Source organism: Anomaloglossus baeobatrachus, chromosome 9 (genome assembly GCF_048569485.1).
Source record: "Anomaloglossus baeobatrachus isolate aAnoBae1 chromosome 9, aAnoBae1.hap1, whole genome shotgun sequence".
Lineage (NCBI taxonomy): Eukaryota > Metazoa > Chordata > Amphibia > Anura > Aromobatidae > Anomaloglossus > Anomaloglossus baeobatrachus.
The window spans coordinates 210,178,078-210,196,084 of NC_134361.1; the positions used below are offsets into that span (position 1 = coordinate 210,178,078).

The 18,007-nt window shown below is 51.9% G+C and overlaps 1 protein-coding gene across 4 annotated transcripts in view; it reads right to left on the reverse strand.

The window, feature by feature from the left end:
• Nucleotides 1-18,007, reverse strand: part of RXRA (retinoid X receptor alpha) — a 200,135-nt gene that overhangs the window by 38,143 nt on the left and 143,985 nt on the right. For 3 of the 4 annotated variants that reach the window (XM_075324355.1, XM_075324354.1, XM_075324353.1), the window contains 2 exons: nt 8,582-8,761; nt 7,911-8,018 (listed from right to left, as the gene is read on the reverse strand). In XM_075324355.1, coding sequence (XP_075180470.1) covers nt 7,911-8,018; nt 8,582-8,761 — 288 coding nt within the window. The remainder of the gene's footprint in view (nt 1-7,910; nt 8,019-8,581; nt 8,762-18,007) is intronic. The other variant, XM_075324356.1, reaches the window with a different exon arrangement.

Genomic DNA, 18,007 nt, shown 5'->3' on the forward strand with positions numbered 1-18,007 from the left:
TAGGGGATGTGTGACAGGAGCAGAGCTCAGGTGTGAGGGGCAGCAGAGCCGCATAGTATGGGGGATGTGTGACAGGAGCAGAGCTCAGGTGTGAAGAGCAGCAGAGCCGCATAGTATGGGGGATGTGTGACAGGAGCAGAGCTCAGGTGTGAGGGGCAGCAGAGCCGCATAGTATGGTGGATGTGTGACAGGAGCAGAGCTCAGGTGTGAGGGGCAGCAGAGCCGCATAGTATAGGGGATGTGACAGGAGCAGAGCTCAGGTGTGAGGGGCAGCAGAGCCGCATAGTATGGGGGATGTGTGACAGGAGCAGAGCTCAGGTGTGAGGGGCAGCAGAGCCGCATAGTATGGGGGATGTGTGACAGGAGCAGAGCTCAGGTGTGAGGAGCAGCAGAGCCGCATAGTATGGGGGATGTGTGACAGGAGCAGAGCTCAGGTGTGAGGAGCAGCAGAGCCGCATAGTATGGGGGATGTGTGACAGGAGCAGAGCTCAGGTGTGAGGAGCAGCAGAGCCGCATAGTATGGGGGATGTGTGACAGGAGCAGAGCTCAGGTGTGAGGAGCAGCAGAGCCGCATGACGTGGGTGTCCTGAAGAGAGGGGTAAGTTTATGTTCAGTAACACTATGGTCTTTATGATCTTGTGGTCTCCCTCAGTGACCTGTGCACCATCTGTTCCTGGCCGGCAAAAACCACCGACAACATGCGGCCTGCAGAGACGTATCACCTCCGGAGTGCAGCACCGCGCACCCCGCCAGGACCTGCATTTTCATGTAGTGTGCGGCAGATGATTACCTCGCCCACGACTACCAGCCCCCGCCACCTTACGCAATGATTAGATTGCAAGCCCTTGAGGTGAGATTATTTTCCTCCTCATTATGACATACTATATAATTAAGGGTGACTCGATCGGACAAGAACCCAGCTCCGCATCTCCAGGACAACACTCCATTTCTCAATAACCCCGCTCCGCGTCTCCAGCACCCCGCCCCGAGTCTCCAGGTCCCCACTCCGCGTCTCCAGGACCCCGCCCGGCGTCTCCAGAATCCCTCTCTGTGTCTCAATGATCCTGCTCCTTGTCTCGCGAACGTGTCTTAAAGATGAACTGATCAGTGAAGAACCCCGTTCCACATCTCCAGGACACCCCTCCGCTTCTCAATGACCCCCTCTGCATCTCGAGGACCTGGCTCTGTATCTCAATAGTCCTGCTCTGTGTCTCCAGGACACTGTTCTGCTTCTCAATGACCCCGCTATGCGTCTCGAGGAACCCGCTCCACGTCTCCAGGACACTGTTCCGCTTCTCAATGATCCTGCTCCACTTTTCAATGACCCTGCTCTGCGTCACAATGGTCCTGGCTCCATGTCTCGAGGACCCTGCTATGGGGTTCCAGGAACCCGCTCTACTTCTCAATGACCCCCGCTCTGCTTCTCCAGAACCATGCTGTGCGTCTCCAGGACCCTGCGTCTCAATGACCCTGCTTTATGTCTCCAGGACCCCGCTCTGCGTCTCAATGACCCTGCTTTATGTCTCCAGGACTTCGCTCTGCGTCTCAATGACCCTGCTCGGCGTCTCCAGGACCCCGCTCTATGTCTCCAGGACCCTGCGTCTCAATGACCCTGCTCTGCGTCTCCAGGACCCCGCGTCTCAATGACCCTTCTCTGCGTCTCCAGGACCCCGCGTCTCAATGACCCTGCTTTACGTCTCCAGGACTTCGCTCTGCGTCTCAATGACCCTGCTCTGCATCTCCAGGACCCGCTCCATGTCTCCAGGACCCTGCTCTACGTCTCCAGGACCCCGCTCTGCGTCTCAATGACCCTGCTCTGCGTCTCAATGACCCTGCTCTACGTCTCCAGGACCCTGCGTCTCAATGACCCTGCTCTATGTCTCCAGGACCCCGCTCTGCATCACAATTACCCCGCTCTGCGTCTCCAGGACCCTGCGTCTCAATGACCCTGCTGTAGGTCTCCAGGACCCCGCTCTGCGTCTCAATGACCCTGCTCTACGTCTCCAGGACCCCGCTCTGCGTCTCAATGACCCTGCTCTACGTCTCCAGGACCCTGCTCTGCGTCTCAATGACCCTGCTCTACGTCTCCAGGACCCCGCTCTGCGTCTCAATGACCCTGCTCTACGTCTCCAGGACCCCGCTCTGCGTCTCAATGACCCTGCTCTACGTCTCCAGGACCCCGCTCTGCGTCTCAATGACCCTGCTCTACGTCTCCAGGACCCTGCTCTGCGTCTCAATGACCCTGCTCTACACGTCTTCAGGACCCTGCGTCTCAATGACCCTGCTCTACGTCTTCAGGACCCTGCGTCTCAATGACCCCGCTCTACGTCTCCAGGACCCTGCGTCTCAATGACCCTGCTCTACGTCTGGAGGCCGGAGGATCTCGTGTTACGGAGACGCATCATTCACGTCTGACACAGGGAAGCCCTGGGTGTCTCCTGCCACTTTCCCCTGTTAATTGCTGTGGGACGGAAGCTAAATTATGTGTTAAAGAGACAATAAATCCCCCTCCTAATCTGCTCCAGCAGCTGCTGTGTCTTGTGTAATGACAACACTGTGTCAATACAGAGATAAAGGGCAGATTTATGTCTGCAGCATCCTTCCCAGCGGATCCAGAGCAAAGCTTCTAGATTCTCCCTGCTCCGGATAAAGGGCTGAAGACTGAAAACTTCAAACAATGCAGAATAGGAGGCTTAAAGGAGGATTACCGCGGGACTAGTCCTCCGAATCACGATTTAGGAAAAGCAGCAGCCTTATTATGTAGGTAATGGATTGTGTATAGGGGCCTCAGGGGCATATTTCCCCCACAGACCCCTTCTATTGAGAGCACGTAATAACGGGGGCATTTCTTCTCTTAATGACCCTCACTCAAGTGTATTCTGCCAAATAATCTTTGTCATTGATTAGTTTAATGAAGTCGCCACAAATTGCAGCAAGCAGTGTGAGGTTAATGGCCGGTGTAATGATTGCGGCCATATTAGTGCGTGCGGCTTCCACTGATGGCTCCATTCACCGCCCGCACGGACCCTCACAACACTCGCTCCCAGATTCACCATCACGGCCGGAGATTCAATTATTGCTGCACAGTCCGCGCTGTATCTGCGCAGTATCGATCCGGGTAATCTCGTTTTCTTCATGTGGGTCTCGTTTACAGATCATTTTGTCCCTACAATGATAATGGAGTTTTGTTTTGCGTCTCAGACGGGAGTAGATGCGCCGAGGGCAACAAAAATATGTCTGTCTGACAGAAATGGGCCATTTTCTGCAAGTGGCGGCTGCGTTCTGGCAAAAACACAATTTGTACGTCTTTGTTTCTCGTGTTCGGAGCCTCCGTTCACCGGCCCTGGGGAATGAAGCGCTTTACTGCGATATTGGAAGTGTCGGGTAAATCATTATATATGGCCGCAGCTGAGTCCGCACATCAGCCCCGGCAGACTACGGGGGGCTCCTGGCTGTGGAGGACGAGTAGGTTTGGTCTCATTCCCTGACAACACATGGGCCTGAACCACAAAGACCGGTCCCGAACCACAAAGACCGGTCCCGAACCACAAAGACCGGGCCCGAACCACAAACACCGGGCCCGAACCACAAACACCGGGCCCGAACCACAAACACCGGGCCCGAACCACAAAGACCGGGCCCGAACCACAAAGACCGGGCCCGAACCACAAAGACCGGGGCCCGAACCACAAAGACCGGGCCCGAACCACAAAGACCGGGGCCCGAACCACAAAGACCGGGGCCCGAACCACAAAGACCGGGGCCCGAACCACAAAGACCGGGGCCCGAACCACAAAGACCGGGGCCCGAACCACAAAGACCGGGGCCCGAACCACAAAGACCGGGGCCCGAACCACAAAGACCGGGCCCGAACCACAAAGACCGGGCCCGAACCACAAAGACCGGGCCCGAACTACAAAGACCGGGCCCGAACTACAAAGACCGGGCCCGAACTACAAAGACCGGGCCCGAACTACAAAGACCGGGCCCGAACTACAAAGACCGGGCCCGAACTACAAAGACCGGGCCCGAACTATAAAGACCGGGCCCGAACTATAAAGAAGGGGCCCGAACTATAAAGACCGGGCCCGAATCATACAGACCAGGATCGAACCATAAAGACCGGGGCCAAATCATAAACACCAGGCCTGAACCATAAAGACTGGTCCCAAACCATTTAGACCGGGCCCGAATCACAAATACCGGGCCCGAACCACAAAGACCTGGCCCAAACCATAAACACTGGGCCCGGACCACAAAGACCGGGCCCGAATCATAAAGACCGAACTCGCATTATAAAGACCGGGCCCAAATCCTAAAGACCGAACTCGAATTATAAAGAATGGGCGCAAATCAATGAATGGGCGTGAATCATAAAGAATGGGCCTGAATCATAAAGATCGAGTCTGAACCATAAAGACCGGGCCCAAACCATGTATGTGGCTTGATTCATACGTCCTTCGCAAAGATGTTTGTTGAATTTTCTATACCTAATTTTCAGCTTTGCCCAACACCTGGTCGTCTAATGATTAGAGGGAGACCTGGAGAGGCGTACAAGCCACGGTGTCTTGCCCCACTGTGAAACCTAGTGGAAGATCAGTGATGATCTGGAGATGCTTCAGCAAGGCTGGAATTGGGCAGGTTAATCTTTGCGAAGGACATAACCATTAGACGACCAGGTGTTGGGCAAAGCTGAAAATTAGGTAAAGAAAATACTACAAACATCTTTGTGAAGGACATATGAATCAACCCGCATACAAGGTTATCCTGGAAAAACAGTTGCTTCCTTCTGCTCAGGCAATGTTCCCCAACTCTGAGGATTGTTTTTTTCAGCAGGACAATGCATCATGCCACACAGCTAGGCCACTCAATGTGTGGATGAAGGACCACCACATCAAAACCCTGTCATGACCAGCCCAATCTCCAGACCTGAACCCCATTGAAAACCTCTGGAATGTAATCAGGAGGAAGATGGATAGTCACAAGCCATCAAACAAAGAACTGCTTACATTTTTGCACTAGGCGTGGCATAAGGTCACCTAAAAGCCATGTGACAGACTGGTGGAAAGCAGCCAAGACGCATGAAAGCTGGGATTACAAATCATGGTTATTCCACAAAATATTGATTTCTGAATCTTCCTGAGATAAAACATTATTAGTATTGTTCTTTCTAAATGATTATGAACTGGTTTTCTTTGCATTATTTGAGGTGAATACAATGCATTTTTCTGTTATTTTCACCATTTCTCATTTTCAGAAAATATAAATACAAAATATATTGCTTGGAAATTCGAAGACGTCGTCAGTAGTTTATAGAATAAAGAACAATTTACATTTCACTCAAAATTATAAAGAGAAAAATCACAAAAACTGACAATTTTGCAGAGGTCTCTTAATTTTTACCAGATCACTATATACAGTGCCTTGCGACAGAATTCGGCCCCTTGAATTTTTCAACCTTCTCCCAAATTTGAGGCTTCAAAGATAAAAATTTTAATGTTATGATGAAGAATCAACAAGTGACACAATTGTGAAGATGAAGGAAATTTATTGCTTATTTTAAATTTTTGTAAAAAATAAATAACTGAAAATTGGGGCGTGCAATATTATTCATCCCCTTTTACTTTCAGTGCAGCAAACTCACTCCAGACGTTGATTGAGGATCTCTGAATGATCCAATGTTGTCCTAAATGACTGATTATGATAAATATAAGCCCCTGTGTGTAATCAAGTCTCCGTATAATGCCCCTGCTCTGTGATAATTTCAATGTTCTGTGTAAAGCGCAGAGAGCATCATGAACACCAAGGAACACAACAGGAAGGTCCGTGATACTGTTGTGGAGAGGTTTAAAGCCGGATTTGGTTGTAAAAAGATTTCCACAACTTTAAACATCCCAAGGAGCACTGTGCAAGCGATCATACTGAAATGGAAGGAGAATCATACCACTGCAAATCTACCAAGACCCGGCCGTCCATCCAAACTATCATCTCACACAAGGAGAAGACTGATCAGAGATGCAGCCAAGAGGCCCATGATCCCTCTGGATGATCTGCAGAGATCTACAGCTGAGGTGGGAGAGTCTGTCCATAGGACAACAATCAGTCGTACACTGCACAAATCTGGCCTTTATGGAAAAGTGACAAGAAAAAAGCCATTTCTCAAAGATATCCATAAAAAGTGTTGTTTAAAGTTTGCCACAAGCCACCTGGAGACACCAAACATGTGGAGGAAGGTGCTCTGCTCAGATGAAACCAAAATCAAACTATTTAAGCACAATGCCAAACGATATGTAGCTGCAACACAGCTCATCACCCTGAACACACCATCCCCACTGTCAAACATGGTGGTGGCAGCATCATGGTTTGGGCCTGCTTTTCTTCAGCAGGGACAGGGAAGATGGGTAAAATTGAATGGAAGATGGATGGAGCCAAATACAGGACCATTCTTGAAGACAACCTGTTGGAGTCTGCAAAAGACCTGAGACTGGGACGGAGATTTGTCTTCCAACAAGACAATGATCCCAAACATAAAGCAAAATCTACAATAGAATGGTTCACAAATAACCGTCTCCAGGTGTTAGAATGGCCAAGTCACAGTCCAGACCTGAACCCAATCGAGAATCTGTGGAAAGAGCTGAAAACTGCTGTTCACAAACGCCTCCATCCAACCTCACTCAGCTCCAGCTGTTTACAAAGGAAGAATGGGCGAGAATTTCAGCCTCTCCATGTGCAAAACTGATAGACACAGACCCCAAGAGACTGCAGCTGTAACCGCAGCAAAAGGGGGCGCTACAAAGTATTAACTTACAGGGGATGAATAATATTGCATGCCCCAATTTTCAGTTATTTATTTTTTATAAAAGTTTAAAGTAAGCAATAAATTTCCTTCATCTTCACAATCGTGTCACTTGTTGTTGATTCTTCACCAGAACATTAACATTTTATCTTTATGTTTGAAGCCTGAAATGTGGGAAAAGGTTGAAAAATTCAAGGGGGCTCAATACTTATATATATATATATATATATATATATATATATACACATACACACACACATTTTTTTTATATATATATATATATATATATATATATATATATATATATATATATATATATATATATATATATATATATATATATATATATATATACACACACACACACACACACACACACACACACACACATACATTTTTATATATATATATATATATATAAATAAATATATAAAATGTATGTGTGTGTGTGTGTGTATATATATATATATATATATAATGTATTATATATATATATTATATATATATTATATATATTATTATATTATTATACATATACACACATGTATATATATATAATAAAAAAAAAAAGCATACATGTATAATATATCTACTGCATATATGTCACCAATATATACATTTCTTATAACCGCCACCCATCCATGAGGTCGCCCTGCAGGGTAAGCGGGCACTGGTCGGCCATCATGCCCAGAAGGTGACATGGGTGAGATGAGTGACTGCAGGATCAGTTTCCCCCCATTGGTGATGGACTGGGCACATAGCTATTGCCCGCACCACCACCATGACACATTCGTACCCCAAGGGGTGGACATATCACCGGCCAAACCAAATCCTAAATCTACAAGATATAAAACAATCTCTACATTTCCGGCTCCAAACTGCTCAGTGTCCAGGCGGCAGCTCCAGAATACAGGGGCATGTAGTCTGCACGGCATGAGGTACAGGGGCGCAGTCACCTCCCGGGCCGGCAGCTGGGTCTAGATGGCTACTACTCTACCAGTCATCTGGTGACAGTGATATATTCATGCAGGTATATCCGCCCTCTCCCTGATATGACAGTGCCGGCTCACCGGGCATCACAAGTGTAGCAAGGTAGATAGGTATAGATTATCACCTGATGGGTGGTCAAGATAAGAGCCTCGTGGTGGATGGAGCGGCTGATCTAAATTTCCCTCATTCCTTATCACAAACTTCTTACCGGCAGCCGTCCAGCTGCCTAAAACTACACAAACATTTACAGAGAATTAATGTCAATATGCACAAGAGCTTACAATTCACTATACACAAAACATTTATTAACAAGAGCCAAAAGCCTGCGCTGAGCTCCGCCCGTGCGTACGGTGCAGCGGAGCGGCCCAGACCGTGCGTACGGTGCAGCGGAGCGGCCCAGCCCGTACATACGGTGCAGGACACATATATATCCATCCTCTCCGCACAGTGAACTAGTCCATTCAGCTTCTTCAGAGTTATATCTGCCACTGGGAAAGCCGGGTAATGACCAGATGGGGGGATATCATCCAGACAGTAAGTCCCCAGCCGGGAGATCCAGCACTGGGGCGACTACTGGTCTGGGGGAAGAACCGTCCCCGAGCCTCCCAGTAATCAGGTATAACCCAGACACCGCTACACTGAATATTAATAGCAGATTTATATTATCATTTCTACTAAATGCTTGATTTACATCAATATTGATAATATCAGTCATTAATTAGAGCTAGGACCCCAATAGTAGAGAGAAATCAGGGGGTCCCTGCAGAGGAATCAGGTCCAAAAACAGGTTCTTACCTTCTCGCTTCATCCCCATAGCCAGACACTTCTGATAGCGGCAGTACTGACAGCGGTTCCTCTGCCGCTTGTCAATCAGACAGTCCTTGTTATCTCTGCAGGTGTAAGTCAGGTCCTTCCGAACCGTCCGCTTGAAAAATCCCTTACATCCTTCACAGCTGTACACGCCATAGTGTTTACCTGCGAGACAAGGAGTAACATTCACTGACAGCAAGCAGAGTAGGAACAGTCACACTGAGAATACAAGATCAGGAAGAAGAAAAAATAACGCCGCTGTGAGGTAAATCCTGGGATATGAAGAGGAATTATGACTAGAAGTCATAATTGCTCTCATCACTCCCTGGCAGTGCCCCCCTCCCTTCTTGTGCTCAAATGTCCAGCATCTGTGAAGGTGTCACATCCCACTTACACCTCCAACAGCCATCTCCTCTGATATGGAGATGAGATGATGTGAGGACAATGGACCCAGGATGACTCCCTGCCGTCACCCTGTAGTAGGAGCTGCTATCTAATTAGCAAGGCTCTGGAAATAGCCAGACAGAACGACTCCAGTAAAAAATGGTTCATATCTCGCAAGCCATATTTCCGATAAATATGGCAACCATAAAAATGGTGTTTGCGCAGGCGGACGATGCTGGCACACCTTTTTTATGGAAGGGGGAGCTTGGGAAATACCCCAGGCGTGATATCAGCCATATGGGAACTCGTAGACAGGTCATGAGTCCCCTCGTTCTGTAGCTAAATTCATAACTGTCACAATGAGAGCATTGGCGTCCGCCTACGACGCTCCCAGGCAAAGTTATGGCCCATATTCCATGTTGTGAATTTGTCCATAACTCCAGCCAGGGGTGGAGCAGTGCTCCCTGTGAGGTCACTAAGGTAGGAGGGGACCTGGATTTGCCCAGGTTGATAACCCTACTTCGGCCATTTTCCAGTGTTCTTCTGCTCGGGGGGCCTGGTTGGGAAAGACCTGTGAGGAAGAATCCTAGAAACCTGGTCTACAGCGCCCCCCTGTGGCCAGACGCAACAAGGTAACTGCTGGAACTGTGTATGCCTGTTTGTAACCCATGCTTTGATTGTAACTGTACTCTGACATATGTATATTCTGTAGATTCCCTATTGTATATATTGTAGTTCTAGTGTGCTTTAGGCTGATTAAAGTATATAATTAATCTTGAGCTGTTCTGTTATCTCGATCTTGAATCCCACGTCTGTGTGTTCGGCTAATAGTTACCGTAAATCGGTTGGTGGCAGCGAGTTGTGCCAAGGATTATTGTGGGGAGGCCAGTGAGATCCGGGAAGATATTATATATTCCGCCCGCGGAGGTCGGGGGAATATATACCCTACTCTCACCGGGGACCCTTCAATAATCGGCATAAGTAGTATAGCGGCCTCCTTGCTTATTGTCGGGCAATTCCATAATTGGCCTGACTATAAGAGGGGCGCTAGAGAGCGCGTCACGTGCTCTGTCTGTCGGTCGGGAGGTATAAAGGAGGGTTGACTCCTGCTTGTTACCCCCCGATTGTGACGTACTGGTAGCCAGCGCGGGGGATTTCTGAGTGACCCCCCCGGTGGTTTGTGACATATTGGTGGCAAGCGGTGGGATCGAGATAATAGTGTGTGTGAGTGTGAGACCCATACTCCCAGACACTAAAGACTGCCTGCAGCAGCTGTGGCTGCTGGGGTCTTCAGACTAGCTCAACACTAGAGTGTCAGAGTGCAGATACTGTAAGGTGTGTGGAGGCATCAGGTGTCAGTTCTGTGTCAGTGACCAAAAGTCTGCAAGAATGGCTGAGAGCACCAGGAGCAAAGCCAAAGGAATGGCCGATGCTCAGGCCAGAGACGATGAGGAGGTTGTCCACGAGTCCTCCAGGAGCTCGACGCCAGAAAACAGCTCTGCAGAGGACATTGCACAACCGGGCACTGCTGGACAAGATGAGGAGCAGCTCGCCCAAGGGTCCTCAACGAGCCAGACGCCAGCCCTCCGCTCTGCAATGGACAGTGAAGCACCAGGCTCCGCAGCGGGCCGCAGATCACCACGTGCCATCCCACCGAGCCTGGGAGGCTCGGATAGCCTTCTTCAAATGGCTATGGCCCTACGCCAGGCTGGAGACCGGGAGGGCTACAAGGAACTCATGGCCGAGCGTGAGCGGCAAGCAGCGCGTGAAGAGCGCCAGGCAGAGCGTAACTACCAGCTGCAGCTAGCTCAGCTCCGGCCCTCATCAGCCACCCGTGACCTTCCAGACACCAAACTTCCAAAGGTCCGTGTTGAGGACTTCCCAGTGCTGGAGAAGGATGGAGACTTGGACTCTTTCTTGACTGCTTTTGAACGGACTTGCTTGCAGCATCATCTGAACAAGGACCAGTGGGCCAAATACCTGACCCCCCGTTTAAGGGGTAAGGCCCTGGATATCCTTGGGGACTTGCCTGCTGAGGCGGATCAGGGCTACGACACCATCAAGCGGGCCCTGATCCAACAGTACAACCTCACCCCGGAGTCCTACCGCAAGAAGTTCCGGACGCTGCAGAAGGGACCAAAGGACTCCTGGGCTGACCACCGGCGGGCACTTGCCCGAGCTGCCGACCACTGGACCCAAGGCCTGCAGCTTTCCACCGGACCGGAGATCCTGGACTTGTTCATCACGGAGCAACTCTTGTGGAACTGCCCTGAGGATCTCCGCCAGTTCATCCGAGACCAGAAGCCAAAGGGGTCCACGGCTACAGCTGCCCTTGCCGATGACTACACCAACAACCGGGCCCCTGAGGCCAGGAGAGCGGCCACCAGCAGCACCTGGAGAGGGGGTAAGATGAATTCTGCGACTGCCCCACCTGCCCCTAGACTGCAGGGGGTGTCCCCCTCAACTCCCCTCTCCAGGCCCGTGGCAGAACCAAGACGGTGCCACCAGTGCAACCTACCTGGACACTTCAAGGCCATGTGCCCTCAGCGTCCCAAGGCCCCGGCTCCGTCCCCGTCCCAAGGGCCGCCCAAGGTGTATTGTGTGGGTGGGGGTGGTGGTAGGTCCCTGGACAGCTTCCAACCTGTCACCGTCGGCCAGTCTGTGACCATAGGACTGCGAGACAGCGCCTCGGAGGTGATTCTGGTGCGGCCTGAGATGGTGTCCCCCCAAGACTTGATCCCTGGAAAAACCCTCGCTGTCTCCGGGATTGGAGGCATTGACCCGGCGCTGCCTGTTGCTGACATTTATGTGGACTGGGGCGCAGGGCGAGGGGTGAGGGAGGTGGGGGTAACTGATCGGATCCCTGCAAACGTGCTACTTGGGACAGATTTGGGGCAAATAACCTCCCAGTTTGGCCCCGCCCCAAAGGCTGAACCTTCAGCCAGTGCTGACGTGCCTCCGGACAATGTTAATGTGTTATCTATGAATGATGTAAGGGAGGAGGGAGTGAACTCTGATATTTCTGCTTGCACAGACACCATAGACACACACGCAGCTGCAGCTGTGACAGGGGAGGGGGTCAGAGAAAGGTGTGACAATGCCTCTACAAGTAACCAGCCTGTGAGCTGGGATCTGCTGCCCTCTGCAGGGATAAGCAGAGAGCAGGGTGCTGCAGGGGGAGGACCAGTGTGTGGGGTGGGGGCTACCACAGCAAATGTGGGGTCCCCAGAGATTTCACAGCGGGGTTCTGTTGCTGCAGGGGGGGAACAGGCAGGTGAGATTGGGGCCGGTCCAGGAGCGGAAGTGCTCCCAGGTAAGATCTCGGTGCAGGGTTCCCCCACAACCGGGGTGTCAGGAAGCCAGGTAGGTCTGCCTGAACCGGCGACTTGGTCAGGAACGGAGGAGGAGCAGGCACGACCCACGGTCGCAGCGGCTGTGGCCGCTGTCACCCGCAGTGGGAGTGCTGGAAGCCAAGGGGCCTCCCGGAGGTCCAATAGCTCTTCCCCTTCTGACCAAGTGGCAGCCGAGTCAGGTGGAGGCCAGGACACAGGTCCCGGGGTACTGACCGAAGATGTGACAGTCTCGTCGATTCTGGCCACATCTAGTCAGGGGTTTCAGGCAGCGTTAGAAGCTGACGACAGCCTGAAAGCTCTAAAGGAGCAGGCGGCACAGCCTCCCTCGGACTCGGACCCGGAGCGAGTGGTCTGGGACCAAGGACGGCTGTACCGGGCCACGGTCCAGCAGGGTTCACCGGAGGCGTGGCCCAGGGACCGACAGTTGGTGGTACCCTATCCGTTCCGGACGGAGTTGTTGCGGATCGCACATGAGATTCCGATGGCCGGACACCTAGGGATCGCTAAGACCAAGGCCAGGTTAAACCAGCATTTCTACTGGCCAAAAATGGGGGCCGATGTGGCTGCCTACTGCCGTTCGTGTGAAACCTGTCAGAGAGTGGGGAAGGCGGGGCCACGCCCCAAAGCCCCACTGGTATCTCTGCCCATCATCGATGAGCCTTTCAGGAGGGTGGCTGTGGATCTGGTCGGCCCGCTGGCCATCCCCAGCAGCTCCGGGAAACGCTTCATACTGACGGTAGTGGACTATGCCACCCGGTACCCAGAAGCAGTGGCCTTGTCGTCCATTCGGGCTGACAAGGTGGCCACCGCATTGCTGGAGATTTTCTCCCGAGTGGGTTTTCCCCAGGAAATGCTCACCGACCGGGGGACCCAATTCATGTCCCAGCTGATGGAGACCCTCTGTAAGCAAGTCCAGGTGCGACATCTGGTGGCCAGCCCGTACCATCCACAGACTAATGGCCTGTGCGAGCGGTTCAATGGCACCTTAAAGCAGATGCTTAAGATGTTGGTCGACTCCCATGGGCGTGACTGGGAGCGGTATCTCCCACACCTGTTATTTGCTTACCGGGAGGTTCCACAGGCCTCAACAGGATTCTCACCGTTTGAGCTCCTGTACGGGCGACGTGTGCGGGGCCCCCTGGCTCTGGTGAAAGAGGCTTGGGAAGGGGATTTGGCCACCCCTGGAGTGTCGGTTATCGAGTATGTCATGCGCTTCCGGGACAAAATGCAGGCCTTGACGCAACTGGTACACGACAATATGGCTCAAGCCCAGGCCGATCAGAAGCGTTGGTACGACCAGAACGCTTGTGAGAGGACCTACCAAGTGGGTCAAAAGGTGTGGGTACTGGTCCCCGTACCACAGGACAAGCTTCAGGCAGCCTGGGAAGGCCCATACCTCGTGTACCAGCAGCTCAACCCTGTGACGTACCTGGTCACCCTGGACCCTGCCCGTGGAAGGCGGAAGCCCTTCCATGTGAACATGATGAAGGCACATCATGAGCGGGAGGCATGTGCGCTCCCCGTGTGCAACCTGCCCGAGGAGGGAGAAGCGGAAACCCTCTTGGATACGCTAGCCCAGGTTAGGGCAGGCGGATCCATTGAGGATGTGGAGGTTGGCCACCAGCTCTTGGAGGACCAACGGTCCCAGCTGTGGGCCACCCTACACCCCTTCCGGGGGTTGTTTACCAACCAGCCCGGAAGGACTGACTTGGCTGTCCATCACGTGGACACTGGGGATCATCCCCCGATCCGGCGTTCAGCATATCGGGTCTCCCTGGAGGTGCAGCAACACATGCGCCAGGAGATTGACGAGATGCTGAACCTGGGGGTGATCCAGGCATCCAACAGCGCTTGGGCCTCGCCTGTAGTCCTCGTCCCTAAGAAGGACCGAACCACTCGGTTCTGCGTGGACTACAGGGGGCTCAATGCGGTCACGGTCGCCGATGCGTACCCAATGCCACGCATCGATGACCTGCTCGATCAGTTGGCCGGGGCTCAGTACCTGACCATCATGGATCTGAGCCGGGGATATTGGCAGATCCCCCTGACTCGCAAGGCCAGGGAACGCTCTGCCTTTATTACCCCATTTGGACTGTACGAGTCCACGGTGATGCCATTCGGGATGAGGAATGCCCCTGCCACTTTCCAGCGGATGGTCAACACCCTGCTCAAGGGACTTGAAGGGTACGCGGCCGCGTACCTGGATGACATTGCCGTCTTCAGTCCCACCTGGGAGGACCACCTAGAGCATCTAGCACAGGTGCTCAGGCGGATCCACCGGGCAGGTTTGACCATCAAGCCGGGAAAGTGTCAGCTGGCCATGAGCGAGGTCCAGTACCTCGGTCACCGGGTAGGTGGGGGAACGCTGAAGCCCGAGCCTGAGAAAGTGGAGGCCATCGCATCCTGGCCCGCCCCCAGGACCAAGAAGCAGGTGATGTCCTTCTTGGGGACCGCTGGGTACTATAGGAGGTTTGTTCCATGCTATAGTAGCCTGGCAAAGCCCTTGACGGACCTCACCAAGAAGAAGCTGCCCTCTGCAGTCGATTGGACAATGGACTGCGAGACAGCCTTCCGGGCCCTAAAGGACGCCCTGTCCAGCCCGCCCGTGCTACAGGCAGCCGACTTCACGCGGCCGTTTGTAGTACAGACCGACGCCAGTGACTTCGGCCTCGGTGCGGTGCTCAGCCAGGTGGACTCTGCGAGCCAAGAGCACCCAGTCTTGTACCTGAGCAGGAAGCTGTTACCAAGGGAAGTGGCCTATTCTACAATGGAGAAGGAGTGCCTGGCCATAGTGTGGGCCCTGCAGCGTCTGCAACCCTATCTATACGGGCGCCACTTCATCGTGGAGACGGACCACAATCCCCTCAGCTGGTTGCACACCGTCTCTGGGACGAATGGGCGATTGTTGCGATGGAGCCTTGCGCTCCAGCAATACGACTTCACCATTCGCCACAAAAGGGGCCGTGACCACGGTAACGCAGACGGGCTGTCCCGACAAGGAGAGGTCGCGGACGGGCGCACGGGGGAACACCGGAGTGTGCTGCCCCCTAGCGCCCTCAAAAGGGGGGAGGTGTGAGGTAAATCCTGGGATATGAAGAGGAATTATGACTAGAAGTCATAATTGCTCTCATCACTCCCTGGCAGTGCCCCCCTCCCTTCTTGTGCTCAAATGTCCAGCATCTGTGAAGGTGTCACATCCCACTTACACCTCCAACAGCCATCTCCTCTGATATGGAGATGAGATGATGTGAGGACAATGGACCCAGGATGACTCCCTGCCGTCACCCTGTAGTAGGAGCTGCTATCTAATTAGCAAGGCTCTGGAAATAGCCAGACAGAACGACTCCAGTAAAAAATGGTTCATATCTCGCAAGCCATATTTCCGATAAATATGGCAACCATAAAAATGGTGTTTGCGCAGGCGGACGATGCTGGCACACCTTTTTTATGGAAGGGGGAGCTTGGGAAATACCCCAGGCGTGATATCAGCCATATGGGAACTCGTAGACAGGTCATGAGTCCCCTCGTTCTGTAGCTAAATTCATAACTGTCACAATGAGAGCATTGTGACAAAGATTTTTATATATGTATATACATATATGAGAAACGGGTTTATGCCGCGCTCAAGAATCACTGTATCCAAGGAATTTACTTTAAATTCCTTGGATACAGTGATTCTTGAGCGCGGCATAAACCCGTTTCTCATATATGTATATACATATATAAAAATCTTTGTCACGATCATCTCGGGGCCGCTGCTTGGAACCACGCTGACACTCACAGGCTTTTCAAGGGGTTGTGACTGGCACAACCTCATCAGGTGAGTGTTCTCATTCGTGTTTTTCTAAACGGTTATTGCCGGGTAAGACCCTATTTGCGCCTTTTGTTTCCTCATCTCTAGCAACAATGAGAGCATTGGCGTCCGCCTACGACGCTCCCAGGCAAAGTTATGGCCCATATTCCATGTTGTGAATTTGTCCATAACTCCAGCCAGGGGTGGAGCAGTGCTCCCTGTGAGGTCACTAAGGTAGGAGGGGACCTGGATTTGCCCAGGTTGATAACCCTACTTCGGCCATTTTCCAGTGTTCTTCTGCTCGGGGGCCTGGTTGGGAAAGACCTGTGAGGAAGAATCCTAGAAACCTGGTCTACAGCGCCCCCCTGTGGCCAGACACACAAGGTAACTGATGTAATTGTATACCTGTTTGTAACCCATGCTTCATCTGTGACTGTACTCTGACATATGTATATTCTGTAGATTCCCTATTGTATATATTGTAGTTCTAGTGTGCTTTAGGCTGATTAAAGTATATAATTAATCTTGAGCTGTTCTGTTATCTCGATCTTGAATCCCACGTCTGTGTGTTCGGCTAATAGTTACCGTAAATCGGTTGGTGGCAGCGAGTTGTGCCAAGGATTATTGTGGGGAGGCCAGTGAGATCCGGGAAGATATTATATATTCCGCCCGCGGAGGTCGGGGGAATATATACCCTACTCTCACCGGGGACCCTTCAATAATCGGCATAAGTAGTATAGCGGCCTCCTTGCTTATTGTCGGGCAATTCCATAATTGGCCTGACTATAAGAGGGGCGCTAGAGAGCGCGTCACGTGCTCTGTCTGTCGGTCGGGAGGTATAAAGGAGGGTTGACTCCTGCTTGTTACCCCCCGATTGTGACGTACTGGTAGCCAGCGCGGGGGATTTCTGAGTGACCCCCCCGGTGGTTTGTGACAGCCGCCTATCCATCACCAGTGATCAGCGGTGACATCACTGAGAACACCTCCTATCCATCACCAGAGATCAGCGGTGACATCACTGAGAACACCGCCTATCCATCACCAGAGATCAGCGGTGACATCACTGAGAACACCTCCTATCCATCACCAGAGATCAGCGGTGACATCACTGAGAACACCGCCTATCCATCACCAGAGATCAGCGGTGACATCACTGAGAACACCTCCTATCCATCACCAGAGATCAGCAGTGACATCACTGAGAACACATCCTATCCATCACCAGAGATCAGCAGTGACATCACTGAGAATACCTCCTATCCATCACCAGAGATCAGCGGTGACATCACTGAGAACACCACCTATCCATCACCAGAGATCAGCAGTGACATCACTGAGAATACCTCCTATCCATCACCAGAGATCAGCGGTGACATCACTGAGAACACCACCTATCCATCACCAGAGATCAGCAGTGACATCACTGAGAACACCTCCTATCCATCACCAGAGATCAGCAGTGACATCACTGAGAACACCTATCCATCACTAGAGATCAGCAGTGACATCACTGAGAACACCTCCTATCCATCACCAGAGATCAGCGGTGACATCACTGAGAACACCTCCTATCCATCACCAGAGATCAGCGGTGACATCACTGAGAACACCTCCTATCCATCACCAGAGATCAGCAGTGACATCACTGAGAACACCTATCCATCACTAGAGATCAGCAGTGACATCACTGAGAACACCTCCTATCCATCACCAGAGATCAGCGGTGACATCACTGAGAACACCTCCTATCCATCACCAGAGATCAGCGGTGACATCACTGAGAACACCTCCTATCCATCACCAGAGATCAGCAGTGACATCACTGAGAACACCTCCTATCCATCACTAGAGATCAGCAGTGACATCACTGAGAACACCTCC